Raw genomic sequence first — 18477 nt, forward strand, 5'->3', positions numbered from 1 at the left:
AAATATGTCTCTGTGTGTATACAGGAAGCCCATGCTTGGGGGGAACTGTATGCATATTGTTTGTATTGTGTTTATTTGTTTATTTATTTATTTATTTATTTATTTATTTATTTATTTATTTATTTTAAAACACATGATTGCTCTCTTTTTTTTAATGTTTATTTTTATTAAAAAAAATTTTTTTAACGTTTATTTATTTTTGAGACAGAGAGAGAGCATGAATCGGGGAGGGGCAGAGAGAGAGGGAGACACAGAATCAGAAATAGGCTCCAGGCTCTGAGCGGTCAGCACAGAGCCCGACGCGGGGCTCGAACTCACGGACCGCAAGATCATGACCTGAGCCGAAGTTGGATGCTTAACCGACTGAGCCACCCAGGCGCCCCTTAATGTTTACTTTTGAGAGAGAGACAGAACGTGAGTGGGGCGGGGCAGAGAGAGAGAGAGGCACAGACCCGAAGCAGGTTCCAGGCTCTGAGCTGTTTGCACAGAGCCCAATGCGGGACTCAAAGTCATCAACCATGAGATCATGACCTGAGCCAAAGTCGGATGCTCAACCGACTGAGCCACCCAGGCGCCCCGTGCTGTATTGCGTTTAAAAGGCACTACTGACACCTTGAGTCATTTGCTATGTATGAGAGATAAGTCATCTTAATCAGTGGATACCTGTAACATACGTGAGTGTAATAGCTTTGAAAATATTGGTGATACTAAATTCATTTAGAAAGTTATCGGAAATTCCACACTAAAAATCTCAGTGGTGGTCAAGCTGAGAGTATACCTTCTTTCTGGAATTACCTATTCAGTGCAGCGGGGTGCTCACAGGAGTGGGACAATGAAGGCGCTCCAGTGTCCTCGTCACTATGGAAGCACACGAGGAAAGCCTATTATGGTGTAACTGATGACTTCTGAAAATAGAACCAATTCCTAAGAAGCCAAAGGTTGCATATGAAAAACCTACAGGCAGCTCCTGCTGTAGGCTGAGCCTCTTGACCTGGCAAATTATTACTAGCTCGGTACAAGTGGTCTGTTAGCACGCAGAGGAACACCCGCTTCCTGCCAGGGGATGCAAGTCCCTGGACGTGGGAAGCTCCCACCAACCGCTTGGACCCAGACGCTGGAGATAAAGGATCTTTTGCTGCGTTAATTAGGGGCTCCAAATCTCGTCATTTCTGGCTGCTTTCTTTGCTTTTTCCTTTGCCAGTTTTTGAGCTCTGACAGCCAAATCCTAGCTGCACTAGTTAGTGGTCTGTATCCGAGGCAGGTAAGGCGCTCGGCAAATCCTGGCTAGGAAGGAGACTTCCAATATGCTCAATGGTTGTGGTCCTTTTTAATCCTGTCAGCCAGCTTGTGACGGGTCACGTGTGCACGGAGAACCGTGAAGACGATTTGCCTCACTTGAACCTCGCACTGAAAATGCAGTACTGCTGGCTAGAATAGACGTCCCTAAGGAGAATCGGATTTTTTCTCCCCTCTACTTTGGTAGGGGCCACTCAGTCAATCAAATAAGCATTAACTGAGCGCCCGGTGTATACAAACCTCTGCTTCGGGAGGCGCTAAAGAGGAAGAAGTTGCAGGGGAGCCCTGGGGTTTGGGGACAGCGGGGTGGCTTTCCACTGGGACTCACACCTCAATTCCATGCCACCAAAAGCCAGGGGACACTCACTCGGAGTAATCATGGTGGGGGTTCTGCCATGAGCAGCGGGGGTTCTAGACCTAGAAGACAACAGGAGGCAGGTTGCCCTTGAAGAATTTTCCTGTGACCCTCTCCTTGCCTCTTAATGGATTGCAAGCATCCTTTCCACCCAAAGTCTGCCCGTCCCTCTTGTATCTGCCATGCCTTACAGGCGGGGAAAGATGGCTTTTGTTAAGGCACGGACTCCCGGTGGAAATGATTAACTAGATTTTATGAGAAAACACCTCTTTGTCAGAAATGCTCAACACACAAGCCAAGAAGTCTCCATCCTTTCCAGGATGCCTGAAGCGAAACCCGTGTCCCAATCATTCCCTTTGACCTCTACCTCCCTTGCCTTCCCCATAACACCGAGTCTAGCAAACTCCTACGCATCCTTCACCTCCCGGCTCCAGCGCCCCCTTCCCTGTGAGGCCTTCCTCATCACTTTCACTCACTGCGACCAGGGGCCTGGCTCCTTCCTTTGGGCGCCCATGGCACTTGCACACATCCATCCTCTAGACGCCTTTCAACGATATTCCCTCTAGAAGCGGGGGGGGGGGGGGGGGGCTGCTGGACGGAAGGAGAGAAATTTGTCTTAACTCATCGGTGCCGACCCAGCACCTAACCGGGGCTCGGGAAACGAGCGGGGGGTCAGGAAGTTGACAAATGATCTTCCGTAAAGGCACCGGTGTGTAAATACACTATTCCTCCGTACGACAGTGCCGCCGAAAATAGGTAAACAGAGGTTACAGGTGCCGACAGCCTGAGACAGGAGGGTGACATTAAGGAAAGACGTGTTGGCCATGTTTGCTTTCTGCTTCTGGTAGCAGGAGCAGGAACTGTCGCGTACTGTGATTAGGAAGACAGACGCGGCGCTGTACAAACAGCAAGAGGATATGACCCTCCCGCCAGCACGTGGTGCAGCCGCCCAAGTGCCCGTGAAGCCCAAGCGGCCGGGAGATAACGGCGGGGGCCCGGAAGGGGGGCAGGGGGAGGGTCTATTCTTCGGCTCCGTTACGTAACGTAAACACTTTCTCCTTCGGGGATCGTCGGGACCACTTGTTGTTTGCCTTAGTCTTCACCCTCTCATTAGAGACCTGCCACCCACCCTGCCTCGGCGGCGACAGGAAGGCTCTCCTTCCTGCACGCACGTGTTCACGCCCTGGGCCCGCGAGTGATAAATGCATGCAAACTACCGCGGAGTTTCACTGTCGGGCTTTAAATGAGCATCTTGCGGGGGGCAGGGTGGGTGGGTGGGGGGAATCGGCTCCACTGACAGAGGTCCCCGCTCTCGCTTGCCCTTCCCGGACGTTGCATTTGCGCTTCCTGTGCTGTTTTCGTTGCTTTGCTTTGCCGAGGGGCCGGTGAGTTGTCTCAAGTGTCGCGCGCGCGCGCGCGCGCGCGCGCGCGCGTGTGTGTGTGTGTGTGTGTGTGTGTGTGAGATCAGTGATAAGACACCGCAGAGCACTGAAAGCCAGGCGAGAAGCGAAACTTGAGGCTCCCGTTCTCAGGGGGCTTCGAGTATCAGCCAACCGACCACAGCCCCTCTGGACAACCTGCCCGGGCCTCATTTGTTGAGGCTTGCCTTGCAGTAGCGTTTACGTTGGTTATAAATGAAGACAGAATTAATACAGTCTTGGATCTAAGGAAACAGGTTTTAACGTTGTGAGGCAAATGTGTTTCATTCTTGCGCTCCACTGCGGTAGGTCAGCCTTCCCAAGGTGACCACTGAGGATGCATAGTATTATTTTTGTGGGGGGTACAAATATGGTGGCCAACTTTGGGCAAGATACAGCCCTTTGGGTCCTCAGGTTCCCTCTCTGCAAAATGGGGTGATAATGTCCACCTTCCGGGGGCCGTGTGGAAATCCTGTGTTCTAATATTTATGAAGGCCTGCACTGTAGCAGGGCTCAGTTGGAGAAGCAGGGTTTCATCGTGGAGGAAGTACGGTTTTCGGAGCTGAACATACCTAGGTGGGAATACGCAGCTCTACTAATTAGCCATGTGATTCTGAATATCCTCACTATTCTTCAGTTTACTCACCAATACAGTAGAACTGATAATACCTAATTTATAAGCTTGTTATGAATGTGAAGTAAGGCTGCACAGGAAACACCCGAGAACATGGCGTAAAGAAAGCCTGTCAATAGAGGTTAGGATATTTTCATCTGTATTGATGATATATCCCCAGAATTACCTTTCAGAAAGGAGGGTGTCATCTTACATTTAATTTTATACCAAATCTCTCATACTGTAGGGTTTCTCTCTCAATTACTTTATTTTGAACGCCCAACTACTTTCTGGAAAAGACACAATAGACCTGGAATTACCATAATCAATGATAGTTTTGCCCCTTGTAGAGGTCACTTAATGAAATCCTTTTTATTTTATTTTTTTATTTTTTGTTAATGTTTATTTATTTTTGAGACAGAGCGAGACAGAGCATGAACGGGGGAGGGTCAGAGAGAGGGAGACACAGAATCCGAAACAGGCTCCAGGCTCTGAGCTGTCAGCACAGAGCCCGACGCGGGGCTCGAACTCACGGACCGCGAGATCATGACCTGAGCCGAAGTCGGCCGCTTAACCGACTGAGCCACCCAGGTGCCCCAATGAAATCCTTTTTAAAAAGGCGGCTAAGGAATTTAACCCAGATATAGTCACAATTACAAATCTTAAATGTAACTGTGCATAAACCTTTTAAAAGATTTGTCTTTGTCTTTGTGATCCTGGTGATATAAAGGGGTATACAGTGAAAACCAAATCTCCCTGCCTCTCCCGACCCTCAGTGCCCAGCTTTCTTCCTCGGACAGACCAACCTCAACCTCCAGCAGTTTTTTTCCGAAGCTGTTTTGTGCTGTGCAAATACTGTGCTGGCTGTACTTCGCTTTTAAATGTGACATCTTAGCTTTCCACGTCTGTCACCTCATTCCTTTTAGCACCTTCGTATTTTCCCATACACAGACCTTTTAAATTTTTTTAATGATTATTTATTTTTGAGAGGGAGATAGAGTACAAGCGGGGGAGGGGCAGAGAGAGAGGGAGACACAGAATCTGAAACGGCCTCCAGGCTCTGAGCTGTCAGCACAGAGCCCGACGCGGGGCTCGAACTCACGGACCGCGAGATCATGACCTGAGCCGAAGTCGGCCGCTTAACTGACTGAGCCACCCAGGCGCCCCTAAAGGTCACTTTAAAAAGCAGCATGGCCACCTGCAGGATGACTGAAAAGCCAGCTAGTTGCTGTCATGTCACGCGAACGCATGGATGGGACTGAGATGTCCAGGGCCACATGGTACATGGACTTTTGCAGGTTTTGCTCTGAAAAGGCTAAAGAAAAAAACAGTATGATGTGCTTTGGGGGAAAAGATGTCAAAAAGTGCCAAAGATACACACAGAGAATTTAAATAGACATTCCGTAAGATGCGAATTGACGAAGGTGGTGTCTCTAAATTTGTGGATTATTTTATACCCGATTTTAAATATGCATGTATGCCTGATTTAATAATTAAATGTTATGAGTAGCTACCTGATAACTTTATTGATAGCTCTACACGTTTAAATATTCAGAAACTTTGGGGGGGGGATCTTCTCATTAGGAAAATGGAGGCTGCCTTCTGCTGCAGGTTGCTTAAGGCCCAATATTTAGCAGACCTATTCTAAGTAAGCAGAAATGAAAATAAAGTAGGCATGGGCTACAGTGTCACTTCTATTGCTAAGGGCAGACAAAAGGGTTGTTAGCTAGCGGACCTGCTAACCACTGAACCCCAGCATTAAGCAGGCTCACCTGTGCCCAGGTACTGCGGAGCTAGACCTCCAGGAAGGCAGCTATCCACCGCCAGGGTCGTGCTCCCAAGGGCTGGCGTAAAAACCAAGAGACAGATCGTTTCTGTCTCCCCAGGACACGATACAGGCTCAGGTAGAGGCCAGGAATTCACTTACTGAGGGTCCTTCACAGGCTAGGATTGGATAAGGAGCCTCCCCCACTGACATGGTATATTGGGGCATACAGGATATATATACTCCTTTAGACTAATCTTCACCACTTCTCCAAGGCAAGGGATAACCAATGCTAAGGTTATTCCATAGCATGTGAAGGGTCCTCTTGTGCCCTCAGGGCAGGAAGGATATGGTCATCAGAACTGTTGGCATCAGCATGCTGCTTTTGACCCTCTAGGTCAACCGAACAGCTCTGATCAGAGAAGCCAGGAGTGGAGAGACTGCGGATGCTTCATGACTGAGAATTTAAGGAGTCCTGGAAATGTCTACCAGGAGAGCTTTCATAGGACTTTCTAGAGCAATCTCTGTCTTTTCAGTTGAGAGAACTAAGGCCAGTCTGGGAAGGGGTCGGGGAGCAGCTACAAATCACCCAGGAAACAGAGTTTCCAGATTTTCTGTATTACAACATTTCCATAGTTTATTTCAATTAGTTGTTTAATGTTTGCCTTCCTTGCTGGACTGAAGGCACCCAGAAAGAGGGGACTGGGCTTGTCTTGCTCACGGCTGCATCTTTATCATAAAACACAGTGCCTGGTACATGCGTATTTGCTCAAGGGATGGATGGATAGATGGGTGGGTGGGTGGATGGATGGGGAGTGTGTGGAGAGATGACCTAAGAAAATTGTAAAAATTAGAGATAACGTATATAAGGGACCCACCTCAGAACCTGGAAGGTACCAGGCGCTTAAAGATTCCTTTCCAGGTTTGGTGGGAGACCTCTCTCCTTCTGTCCCTGCACTAGGACTCCCTCTATTTGACTCCAAATATGGGATGGCCAAGAAATCTTTCTTTCCTACCCAGTAGCAGCATTGCCAAGACCATGATTTATGAGAAGCTTTCATGAGCATTTAGTCTGTCGCTGCCCCACAACCATTAGATATCTGAAGAGATGCAAACGCCCACAGTGAACTCAAAGAAAGATACTGCAACAGGAGAACATTGGCTCTTCTGAATGGTAGGAGTAGAGCTGGCCGGCGGTAGAGCTGACTTGTCTTCTCTATGGAAGAAGCCTTCTTCAGGAAGGAGAGGAATAAAAGAATAATTGTCAAGAAATAACCGAGTGTAGGGGCGCCTGGGTGGCGCAGTCGGTTAAGCGTCCGACTTCAGCCAGGTCACGATCTCGCGGTCCGTGAGTTCGAGCCCCGCGTCGGGCTCTGGGCTGATGGCTCAGAGCCTGGAGCCTGTTTCCGATTCTGTGTCTCCCTCTCTCTCTGCCCCTCCCCCGTTCATGCTCTGTCTCTCTCTGTCCCAAAAATAAATAAACGTTGAAAAAAAAATTAAAAAAAAAAAAAAAAGAAATGACCGAGTGTAGTAATCTCTTTTTCTTGTCCGTTCCAACAACACTTTTTGGTCTAATCTTGCTACGTAACATGCCACTTTTCTACCTTGCGCTATGGTTACCTGCACATGTGGCCAGGAGCTGCGTGCCCAGCAGGCAGGCAGTTTGTGTTTGTAGAATGAATGAACGATGTCTTTGTTTCATCTCCTAGCTGATTCCTTGTGGTTAGCTTCTGCATCTTGCCTTTATATCCACCCCAGTGTCTAGTACGGTATTTTGTGCCAACTAGGCTGTAAGCTGTAGGTAAATATTTGTTGGATGAATAAATGAATGCCCAAAAGGGCTTCTGGAGGAAAGCCAAAAAGACATTCCTCTGATGAAAAGAATTTGTAAAGAGGCAGGCAGATGCTGGAAGGGAGAATGTCAGGGCGGGGGCCAGAGGAGGAGAGACAGGCCTCTAGGCTGAATGGAGGTCGTGGGTGTGGGGGTTGTCTCTAAAGAAATAGCAGAGGAGGAATGATAAAGGAGGAAATTATCCACCAGGAAAGCAGCTCCATCATGCTGGGAGGAAACAGCATTTTTGTAGAAACATAGGGCAAGGAAGTAGGGAGAGGGCCCCGAGAGAGAAGGGAGAGTTGGGATGAGGCGAGCGGTTCGGCAGGAGGTAATGACAATGATATCCAAATTACAGCTCCTGTGTCTTTTACTTCCCTTGACCCTCGTCACTCCCCCCCGCCCACACACACACACCCCTTACTGGAAAGAGATGTTCACCTCCATATCACTGCCATACCACCCAGAGGAGGTATGCACACTCACAAGTTCTATTTATCTTCTTTCCTTCACCCTTCATCTCACTTACTCCCTCTCACCTACCCACACTCTACTGCAAGGCCATCAAAACCCCCCTCCCTTGTTCCTGAAGCAATGGGTCCTCAAGCTTATCTTGCTCAAACAGCTCCTGATACTACAGGCCACTTCTCCCTTTCTAATTGTTTCTGGCCTTGCCTTTCATGTCAGCCCATCTTGTGGTTTCTCCCTATCTCTCTGGTCTCTGTCATGCCCCTTTCACTCTCATGCTTTAACTGTTGGTGCTCCTTGGGGCTTCCATCAAAGGCCTTCTTTCCTCCCTCTGAATGCTCATCCAACGTCATGTCGTCCACTTTAGCGGCCATCTGCATGTTGTGGTTTCCATTTCTAGATCCCCAGCCCAGTTCTCTCTTCTGAACTCCAAGCCTCCTAGATATGTTTACTTGGCTGTCCTATGGATGTCTCTTTCCAACAGGGAAAAGCCAAATGCGTCGCCATCTGCTAAACCTGCTTCTTCTCCCGCCCACCCTATTTCTGTGAATGGCATCACTATCCATCCAGTTGCTGACGCCAAAACCATTTGTCTTCTTCTGCCCCACCCCAACGTGATTTTCTCTCCTTTCCTTCTCTGTCCACATCCAGTTCATCACCAAGTCCTGTGGATTCTCTACCTTTGTGATGCCTTTTGAATCCACCCCATTTTCTTCATCTCCACTGCCACCATTCAAGTTCAGACCACCAATGTCACCTGACCCACTTACTGCCGAGCTCCGTGACTCCCCCCCGGCTTATCTTCTCTCCCTGCCATCTTCTCTTCCTCCAGTCCTGTTTCACACTGCAACTGGAGTGATCTTCTTAAAGTGCAAAATGGATGCCGTGTCTTCCCTGCTTGTATTTCCCCTTCCCTCCGGAGCAAAAGTAAGCCCTTAGCATGGTTTTAAAAGCCTTTAATTATCTGGTGCCTACTTATCTCTCTAATTCCTAGCTACTCTGAAACATGCACACGCACGTGCACACACACACCATAGTCTATATATTTGGCCAGCAGGCTGAACCACTTCTAGCTGTCAATGTCTTGTTCTGCTTTGCCTCTGGTCCTGCCAGGCCCTACCTTGGTCTGTGAGTCATACTCCATGAGCCCATTTGTCCAAAAAGGCACTCCTTGCCGTTGGCTACTGTAGTAGATATCTAGGTGATAGAACATCTCTTTGACTAGGCTTAATGTGCCGTTGTACCAGAAGTTAGTTATGCTTCCTTTAGTCTTTGGAGGCTGTAAGCCTTGATGGTAGGTTCTAGTCCCCTGGGACTACTCTTGAAGGCGCCCTGGACAGGACTGCTCAAGGCCAGAGGTAACTGGCCAAGGCATGGGGAATGCCTACTCCCACTCAGCCTTCCCAAGATTGGGAAATTCTGCCATGGACACTCCTCCTATACATCACCTGCCTCTTTATTGGTTGTATCCCTTGACAGAATGCAAGGTTTGAGTCAGGGAACAATGTCTGTCTTTCACTTACCCACTCTGTATTAAGCATCTGTATATCCTGGGATACAACATTGGGGGCCATTCCTGTTGTACTGTCTGTGCCTGCCAAGGGATGAGTTGTGGCTGAACTCAGCCTCGACTCCCCTCACCATGTGCTCTGGCGCAGGGGCTCTGCCTCCCAGAGCAAGCATCTTCCTCACGCAAAGGTGCTGATTGCCAAACCATTGCCAAGCCAGATCGAAAAGGGTGCCTTTCTCTAATTCACAAAAGGTACTCAGTAGGCTAATGGTGATTCAGGCATCAGAGAACAAGATATGTGAGGCTCTTGCTCTCACAGCACTGTCTAAACAAAGAAATATATAAGCACTCAGTAAAAATAATTCAGATGGTGAAAAGACCGCAAGGAATGAGAGACTATCTGAAAGACAGCATTAGATAAGATGGTCCGGGAAGACATCGCTGAAGAGCCAGAACATTTAAGCTGAGATCCAGATGATAATGAGGCCAACCATGGGGAAATCAGAAGGAAGAGACAGTGTGAGATCTTTAAGACTGCAATGATCTTGATGGACTCAAGGATCGAAAGAAAGGCCCGAGTGGCTGAGGTATAGTGAGCAAGAGGGGACGACCAGGGAGAGGTGGCCAGGGGCCAGATCATACAGAGCTTTGTAAGCCTACTTGCCTTGTTCACTGAGGTGTCCCCACGGCCTGGCTCATTGTATGTGTTCACTAAATACCTGTTGAATGAAAGAATCTCATCATGCCTCTGTATACAGAATAAGTGCCCGGAACAGAAGCTCCGTGTGGCCCCAGTGCCCTCTAGTGACCACAGACTCCAGCCCAAGGCCCTTCGTAGCTTCATCGTCTTCAGAAAAATCTCAGCTTAGTCGTGTCCTTGGGGCCCAGCCAAGTTTCTGGAATTTGTCTTACTAACTTATTACTTTCTGTTAGTTTCTGGAATTTGTCTTATTAATTATTCTCTGCAAGGAGGACTAAATCAGCTACAAAAATCCCTGACGTATGATCCACTGTGAGATGCACCCAGGCCTCCATTCTCTACCCAAGCAGCAGTTTTAAAAGAGAATACAAGGCTGCCTGATTTCTCAGGGGGACGCAGGGAACCTGTATAGATGGCAGGCATTAGAACACATTTTTGTATTCCCTAGCCAGTGTGACAACAAGAAATCTCTGTAGCAGCCTTCACATCTCAATGTGTTGTAGCAGTTAGGATGATCTCTAGGTCATTGTGCAGCCCAGGGATGGCACCATTTGGCTGGAATGCCTGACGAGCCACAGGCTGCACACTGTGGCTTGCACATAACCTCTGAAGACCCGAGCTTGGGCATAGGGTGTGTGTCAAGGGCGTATTGCAGCAAGTGCACAAACGTGACATAGTACTCCTCCTGTCATTGTTCAGTTTCATTTGAATCCCACCCATTCTGGGCCTATTAAGCTAATCACCCAACAGATTTGCAACTGTGATCTCATTGCGAGGCCATCCCATGTCTGATTGAAAAACCCGTTTTCCACCCAACTTCCCTGGGAAAAAAAGAAAGTCACCAACTGCAGCCCATTTGCAAATGTGTGCATTAATAAATCAAAAGTGACAGCAGAGACCTGGCCCTTCTGGGACAGGGGATGGCAGAAGGAGGGGCCAATCCTTTCACCCCCCCGTCTCCAAATGACCCCCCCCCCAAGCTGCAATAATTTATGCAGCTTTGGTTGAAGTATCCTTAAGGATGGGTCATCTCCAGCTTTCTTGGTAGATCATTCTCTAAATTGGTGAATCTTTCACTGCTCGCATTTTCCAAAGGCCCCACATGTGTTTCTCTGTTGATCTAGTCATTTACCACTGAGCCGACCGAAGGAATCTGGCTCTCCTTGATGTTTACAGGTATTTCCTCTTTAGTTGTCACTTACTCGAGTGTAGCACCTGGCGTTCTCTAATTTTTCTTCATTAATCAGTCCCCAAATTCCTTTACACTTGCTCCTCAGGTGATTCCATCAAGTGAATGTATTTCTGGAGCTGAAAATGCCTGGAAGAGTAGAGCCTTCCAGCCACCGCCATCAACATGAATGGGATTAGCGCGTTTCCACCTTACTCCGTGGCCATATGTTTCCACAGGTTCATGCCCAGGATCATTCTGTGCTTCTGTGTGCTTCCCTGCCAATACATATTTAGGCTTATCTCTGTGTTTTCTAATTGAGTCTTGAATGCACAAAATGAAAACCTATGTTGACAATAGCTAGTGTTGGTGAAGGTGTGGGGACACAGGCATTTTTTCCATACACTGTTGAGAGTTCCACCTTCTGAAGCCCATTTTAACAGCTTTTTTTTTTTAAGTTTTTTTTTTAACGTTTATTTATTTTTGAGAGAGAAAGACAGAGCATGAGTGGGGAAGGGGCGGAGAGAGAGAGGGAGGCACAGAATCTGAAACCGGCTCCAGGCCCTGAGCTGTCAGCAGAGAGCCCGACGCGGGGCTCAAACTCGGAAATGGCGAGATCATGACCTGAGCTGAAGTCGGTGGCTTAACCGACTGAGCCACCCAGGCGCCCCCCATTTTAACAGCTTTTCAGACAAAACATATGCAGATCCTTCATCCAGCATTTAGCATATGTATCATTGCAGCTTTGTTTATAGTAACAGAAAATTGAAAATAGCCTACATAGTCATCAGTTGGAAACTGTTACATTAATGAATTAAATGCCTTTGGGTATGCTCATGGAACAGAAGACCAAGCCACAGTTCAAAAGATTACGACCTTACAGATCTCTGTGTGCTGACATGGAAAAATGCCTAAGGAATGTCATTAAGGTCAAAAGCAAATTGCAGAACAGTAGATAGGATAAGAGACCATTTTTATAAATTTTTATTCTAGCCACTTACAGGACAAAATCTAGGCAGAGTCCCATCAATGGATTAAGGGTACTTTTTCTGAGTAGGAGGCTTTCTAAGACACACATTTTTTATTTGTTGGAACTTTTCTGTTTTTCACAAGTGTGTATTCCTTTTAAGTTTAGTAGAAACAGTAGTGATCTTAAATTATTTTTGTGATGCTCTTGGTCTAGAGAGGTGTCTTTTTATGACAAGGGCTCTCTATTGCCCCTGTTGTCCTCGCCCTGGGTCTCAGACATAGTAGACCTTTCCACGTGCCGACACTGGGATTCTTCCTCCTTCCCCCAAAGCTCAGAATGGAGGTGCTACTCTTCAAAGCTTTAGTTACTTGAGGACATAAGTTTTCTTGATCACTTCCAAGTTTTAACATGCACCTCCAGGCCCCTTTAACTAGCTTTGCTTTGCTTTTTGTTTACTATGTTTGGATTCTCTACAGATGATTTCCTTTGAGTGGTCTTGTTACCTATTTTTGTAAGATTTTGATCATTTTCTAAGCATCTGTATCTTTTTTCTCTCCCTCTGCCCTGCCCCTTCTTTAATGAGAGGAGATACCTGTTTCCTGGCCTGCTTAGAATTGCTCATTAATCTTTATTTCACACAATTTTTAACAGAGGGCCAAGGGGATTGGGCACAGCCTTTTGCTACAGAAGCTCTTGTCTTGTTTCTTTTGCCCTTGGTCTTTGCTCTTCCTGGACTAAAACTGTGCAGGCTACCTGTGTAATTGTAAGAATTTTATTAAGAATTATATTAAGAATTGGGTCTTTTTACTTATACTTTGTGTTCAGGGTGGTGATTTATTTAGACAGCATGTTAAAAAAGAAACCACCAGGGTGCACCTGGCTGGCTCAGTTGGTGAAGCGTGCAACTCTTCATCTCAGGGTTATGAGTTCAAGCCCCATGTTGGGTATAGAGATTACTTAAAAATAAAATCTTAAAATGAGGAGAGAAACCATTAAGCACGCCCAGGAATTTATTTCTTATTAATTTAAATTTTTATACAAGCAACATGAACAGAAAATTAGGAAATGCAGGTGAGCAAATGAAGAGAAAAACAGAAACTGCCTAAATTTTCACTCTCAGGTATAGCGACTATTTAATAGTTGGTTCTATAGCCTTATAGATACCTTCTATGTAGATAAATCTTTTCTAAAAATGGGATTAAATTTGATAAATTATTTTATAACCTGATTTAATACTTCACGTAGCATAAATATTTGTCGGGGCGCCTGGGTGGCGCAGTTGGTTAAGCGTCTGACTTCAGCCAGGTCACGATCTCGCGGTCCGTGAGTTCGAGCCCCGCGTCGGGCTCTGGGCTGATGGCTCGGAGCCTGGAGCCTGTTTCCGATTCTGTGTCTCCCTCTCTCTCTGCCCCTCCCCCGTTCATGCTCTGTCTCTCTCTGTCCCAAAAATAAATAAACGTTGAAAAAAAAATTTAAAAAAAAATAAACAAATATTTGTCTACGTCATTAAGGAAAGAAAATAATAGGAAGCATAGAATTTACTGCATGCCAGGTGCTAGATTAAGCGTTTCATACCTATTAGCCTCACAACATGCTATATGTTGGGTAGCATGATTACTCCCATTTTATAGATAAAACAGCTGAGGCACAGAGAGATGAGGTAAATTGCCTAAGGTCATATAGCTATAATAAATGACAGTACTAGGTCTGGAACCTAGACTACCGCTAGCTGCAGAGGCCGTGCTCTGGACCACAAAGCTCTGACCCACGCTGTTATTTTCCATGGCTATGTTATATGATAATTTACCTAAGCACTTCCTTCTTTCTGGGCTTTTGGATCCACTGTTGTACACAAAACAGCAATGAAAACCTTGTTCATGTATTCATCTTTGTATGTGTGCTCAGTTACTACCCCAGGCTAAATCCCCATGGATAGAATTGCTGGCTGGGTCCAGGAGTTGGGATACCTATTAGTCAGTATTTTAAGCACTATATTTCCTATGTCTCTTTGACCCTTAGAAGTTCATTGTTCTTTTCCAAAAGCATATACCTGTCTTTTGGATTCAGCGATAGTTGGTTTTTTTTTCCTTAAACATGAAGCTTCTTCTCTTCTACTTCCTCTCCCTTGCTTCTGCATCATGCCCATTTCTCGAAAATGTCTCACAAAGTAATACACTTTCCCAAAGCCTTAGGCTTTATGTTGTCAGCACTTCCAGTACCTTCCACCTCCTGCACTGTAACTCTTCAATGGGGTCAGGTACACAGATGAAATACTGCCCGCCCTTTGGCTTGATGTCAGTCCTTCATATGGCTATTTTTTTTCCTTTTCCCTGCTTTATTACGTCTTTCCAGATTCACAAGAATTGAAGTAGCAAACCTGCTGTTTGCATGCTGTCTGCATGTTTTTTTTCTTGACTCAATACATGCAAATGAGGGTGGGCTGCCCGGCAAGGATGACTGATGTGTTCGAAGCCTGGAAGACAGAGTTTCCTGCTCTCATCCCACCGTGGCCTCCACTCCTTGTATGACCTTGAGAAAGCCACTTAATCATTCTGCGTTTCATTTTCCTCATTTGGCAAATGAGGAGGGTAAACTAAATGACCTAGAAAACCTATTCCCGGTTTGAAAAAAAAAAAAGTGTCAGGCTATCCCAGAGTAAAGTAGAGCTTTGAGAAATATTGTTTGAAACTGGGGCGAATGTGCAAGTTGGCGGAGCAGCATTGGAGGCCGCTAAAGATTTGTTTCAACGTATTAAAAATATTTTGTGCCTTGTCTCTTAACCAAGGTTTCCTAACAGTGTGCTTTAGTGGTTTCTGAAACATGTCTCTAAGACCAAGGTAATTATAGTTGTTCCACTGAAGCATGACAAATGGCCTCTCACTTTGAATTCTTTAATGGGAAAGAAAAACCTTCCATGACAACAGCACTGGAACTTAATTACAGGCTCCAGATCCAGGGGCAAGACTAGCGATGGCCATGGCTGGGGTCAAGGGACAGGAGACAGCCTGGGAAGAACCGGGACAGGGCAGTGTAACAATGACAACATCAGTGGAGCTACATCAAGAACTTGCTATTTGCCAGGCGCTGTCCAAGAACTTGAGATGTGGGGGTTTCATTCAGTTCCCACAGTGACCCTAAGAGATAGGTTATGAGGTAGGCACTTTGACTTCTTCTCTTTTACAGCAATGAGTATTGGGAGGCTTAAAGAATTTAAGTAACCCGATTCAAGTTCTTCAGCCAGTCATTGTGGGAGGTAAAATTTGAACCTTGAGGCTTCTCGTACGTCACACAGGCTTTTTGAATATGTGTTACATGCCAGGCACCCTTCTCAGGCCTGGAGATGCACCAGTGAATGAAGTTCCTGCTTGTATGGAGTTGGGCTATTCGTGGGATGAGCCCAGTAATAACAAGCCAACAAATCGATAAATAATTTCAGGTGGTAATAAATGCGATGAAGGAGAGTGCCGAGAGCTAGGGGTAGGCTACTTTACACAAGATTGTCAGGGGAGGCCCCCCGGAAGGTGACCTGTGAGCCAAGCCCTACATAATGGAGGAAGTCAGCCATGCAAAGATGTATCAGAAAGCATTTTATGTGGACCATCCACAAGAGCAGTGGCTGGGGGCTCGGAAGAGCACGGCTTGCTCTGGGAACAGAGAGAAAGTTAGCCTTTCTGGGGGAGTGTAGAAGGGCAAAATGTCTGCAGAGATGTCAAAGAGGTGGACAGGCACCAGATGACCCAAGACCTTGAAGGCCACAGCAAGAGGTTTGTATCTCTTATTCCAAATGCAGAAGGAAGACACTGCAGAATGTCCAGCAGGGGCGTATTGTGATCTCCGGTCTCTGTAGGGGGCCTTCTTCACCTCTCCATAATACCGCTAACGCGAACAACTGGCAAGGGGTAGATTGTTTCTGTAGCAGGCAGGGCAGCCTCAGCAAAAGTTATCAAGTTGGGAGTCAGTGTTTCAGATGAAACAAAATTCTGGGTTTTTCACGAAACAGCCAGATTGTGATGGACAGGGAGGGATCCTTGAGTCTAAGCTTTTGACTTCAGTCAAGAAGACCGTAGGAGACCCAAGGAGAGCATCTGAGCTATCCTTAAAACCTGCGTAAAGGAGATTCCTTCTCTTTGGGGACCTTCCCTTAATAGGCAGAGACTGGCATTCTAGGCACTGAACATTCTTGACCACTTCTTGGTCTGGGGATTGTGCTCTCGCCTCAGAGAACAAATCTCATCCAGAAGAGTAAGACGTCAGAGCTTCGTTGTAGATGACATCTCGGAGATTTACATTTCTATTCGATCTGGTCACCCTGGTGATCTAGTGGTGAGGATTCAACACTCTCTATGCAATCTTGTGTGTGTGCGTGTGTGTGTGTGTGTGTGTGTGTGTGTGTGTTTATCTTTGAAAAATATTTTTGAAAATGCCCTCAACATTTTAACATACAGGACCTGGCTTTTCTGGTGAGGTGGCATTGTATGGATGTTTCTATTTTATTGTAAACTCAGCAACTTGATTTATTTTATTTGGGTGCTTTTTATAAACAAATACCCCTTACGATTTAATTCATTGAAACTTAATAAAATTTAATTTATTTAATACAATTTAATTCATTAAAATTGGTTTCTGTCATATATAGAGTGAAATTAGTGGCTTGTTTGGGTTAAAAGCTCACTATTCTAAGATATTGTTCTACTTTGGCAAAACTATTAAGAATGTCACTTTCATTGGCAAACCAAGTTTGAGTAAGGACACAAACCATTATTAATGCGCTGTATTTGTGTGTGCACTTACGTGGCTGATTATTCATAGATAGGTTCTCGGCAATGTGGGCCTAAGGATACAGATTTATGTGAAGGAAAACTACATTCAGAGGTATTTAGTTGCCTCTGTGATCAGGTGGGCCCCAGAGAGCAAGACATTAATTGTGAAAGAATTTAATTTAAGCTACACAGCTGTAATTAAGTAGGATTTGGGGAAGTTCACCACTCGAGTTAGTTTCTATGTAAATAGCGTATTTGTTTCTCAGGAAAAATTCTCAAACTATCTCCATGCATGAGGTTAGAGAATTTCCGGTCCTTGGCATGAAACTCGTTGGTGACAGTAGCATACGGACAAGGGCAGTGGGAGGATGGCTGTGTGATACCTTGGGGGTGCCGGATGACAAGAACTGTTTCCTCGTAAAAGGTGCCGAATTCGAGGACTCTTAATGTTCCCTCCAGCTCGGTGTTCTGTGATTGGAGGGAAAGGATTCTCCCCTCTGGCTGCTTAAGTTACCAATGTTTTACCAAGGCCTTAGCTACCTGCTCAGGAAGGCTGTAATAACTCCATCACAATTATAAATTCAGCTGTCAGCACTGGGATTGTTGAATCGACTGAACAAGCAGATTTTTCTCCCATTGTCTGTTTTCTAGATTGATGAACAACAATTTCATCCTCTCCATTTTATTGTAGCTCTTTCACTCTGACACTTCGGATTGCTGAGAGGTGTTCTAGAAATTTCCTAAGTCACACACTGGAATAAATTCAAGGAGATAATGCGATTCCAATTGAATCATCAGTGTCTCTGCTGTCAGACCCAGTCATTTTAGGAGTTCGGTTGGTTGAGTTGCACAACTTCCCAGATTTAATATTACATACTTGCCCCTTTACGTCTTGCCCTCAAGTCTTAATAAATGGGCTAAAGGTCTGATGGGAAACTGTGAGATAAATTATATGTTTATTATGCCAAGTTAAGTAAATACTCTTTGAAAGGATTACTGGAGGGTCCAATCAAGTTAATTGCTTTAAAAATCTTTTTTGATTTACTGGGCTCTATGAAAATGGTTAAGCAATTGATTTCTGTCATGGTAAGTGATCTAAAGAGAGTGCTGTTGGGTCCACAAGGGTTGCCATGTACATTTCCTCCCTCATGGCTGGAAGTGTCCCATAAATGAGCAGAGAGGGCCCCCTGGGACCAGAATGCAAGTACTACTGACAGACTGTTGTTCCTCCGAAGGAGACACATGTTGACAGTTTGACGTTCAGGCTGACAGATTGATTTTTTTCCCCTTTTTTATTCTAGATGCTGAAGAATACCAGCCTCCAATATGGAAATCGTACTGTGAGTATTTGAAATGAGAATCTCTTCAGATGTCTTCAGTAGGCCTGCCTTTTGAACAATTCTTGCCTTTGATTTAATGAACACAAGCAGTCCCGCATCACAGCACTGAAAACCCAAATCTTGCTTTTTTCCGCTAAGGAAGAAGTCACGGGGAACTGCACAGCCCTCTCCCTTGGCCAGGACCCTCAAGAGCAGGCTGCCTGTGACCTACTTCAGGAATGCTTAGAAAAAAAGAGATATACATTCTGACTCCCCCACCTTTTGGGTTGGGGCTTTCCTTTCC

The 18477-nt window shown here is 45.9% G+C and overlaps 1 protein-coding gene across 2 annotated transcripts in view; it reads left to right on the forward strand.

Moving 5' to 3' along the window:
- The window catches only part of CHN2 (chimerin 2), a 309144-nt gene that overhangs the window by 139957 nt on the left and 150710 nt on the right, over window positions 1-18477 (forward strand). For both annotated transcript variants that reach the window (XM_045052548.1, XM_023250462.2), the window contains exon 2: window positions 18156-18194. In XM_045052548.1, coding sequence (XP_044908483.1) covers window positions 18156-18194 — 39 coding nt within the window. The remainder of the gene's footprint in view (window positions 1-18155; window positions 18195-18477) is intronic.

Source organism: Felis catus, chromosome A2, assembly GCF_018350175.1.
Source record: "Felis catus isolate Fca126 chromosome A2, F.catus_Fca126_mat1.0, whole genome shotgun sequence".
Lineage (NCBI taxonomy): Eukaryota > Metazoa > Chordata > Mammalia > Carnivora > Felidae > Felis > Felis catus.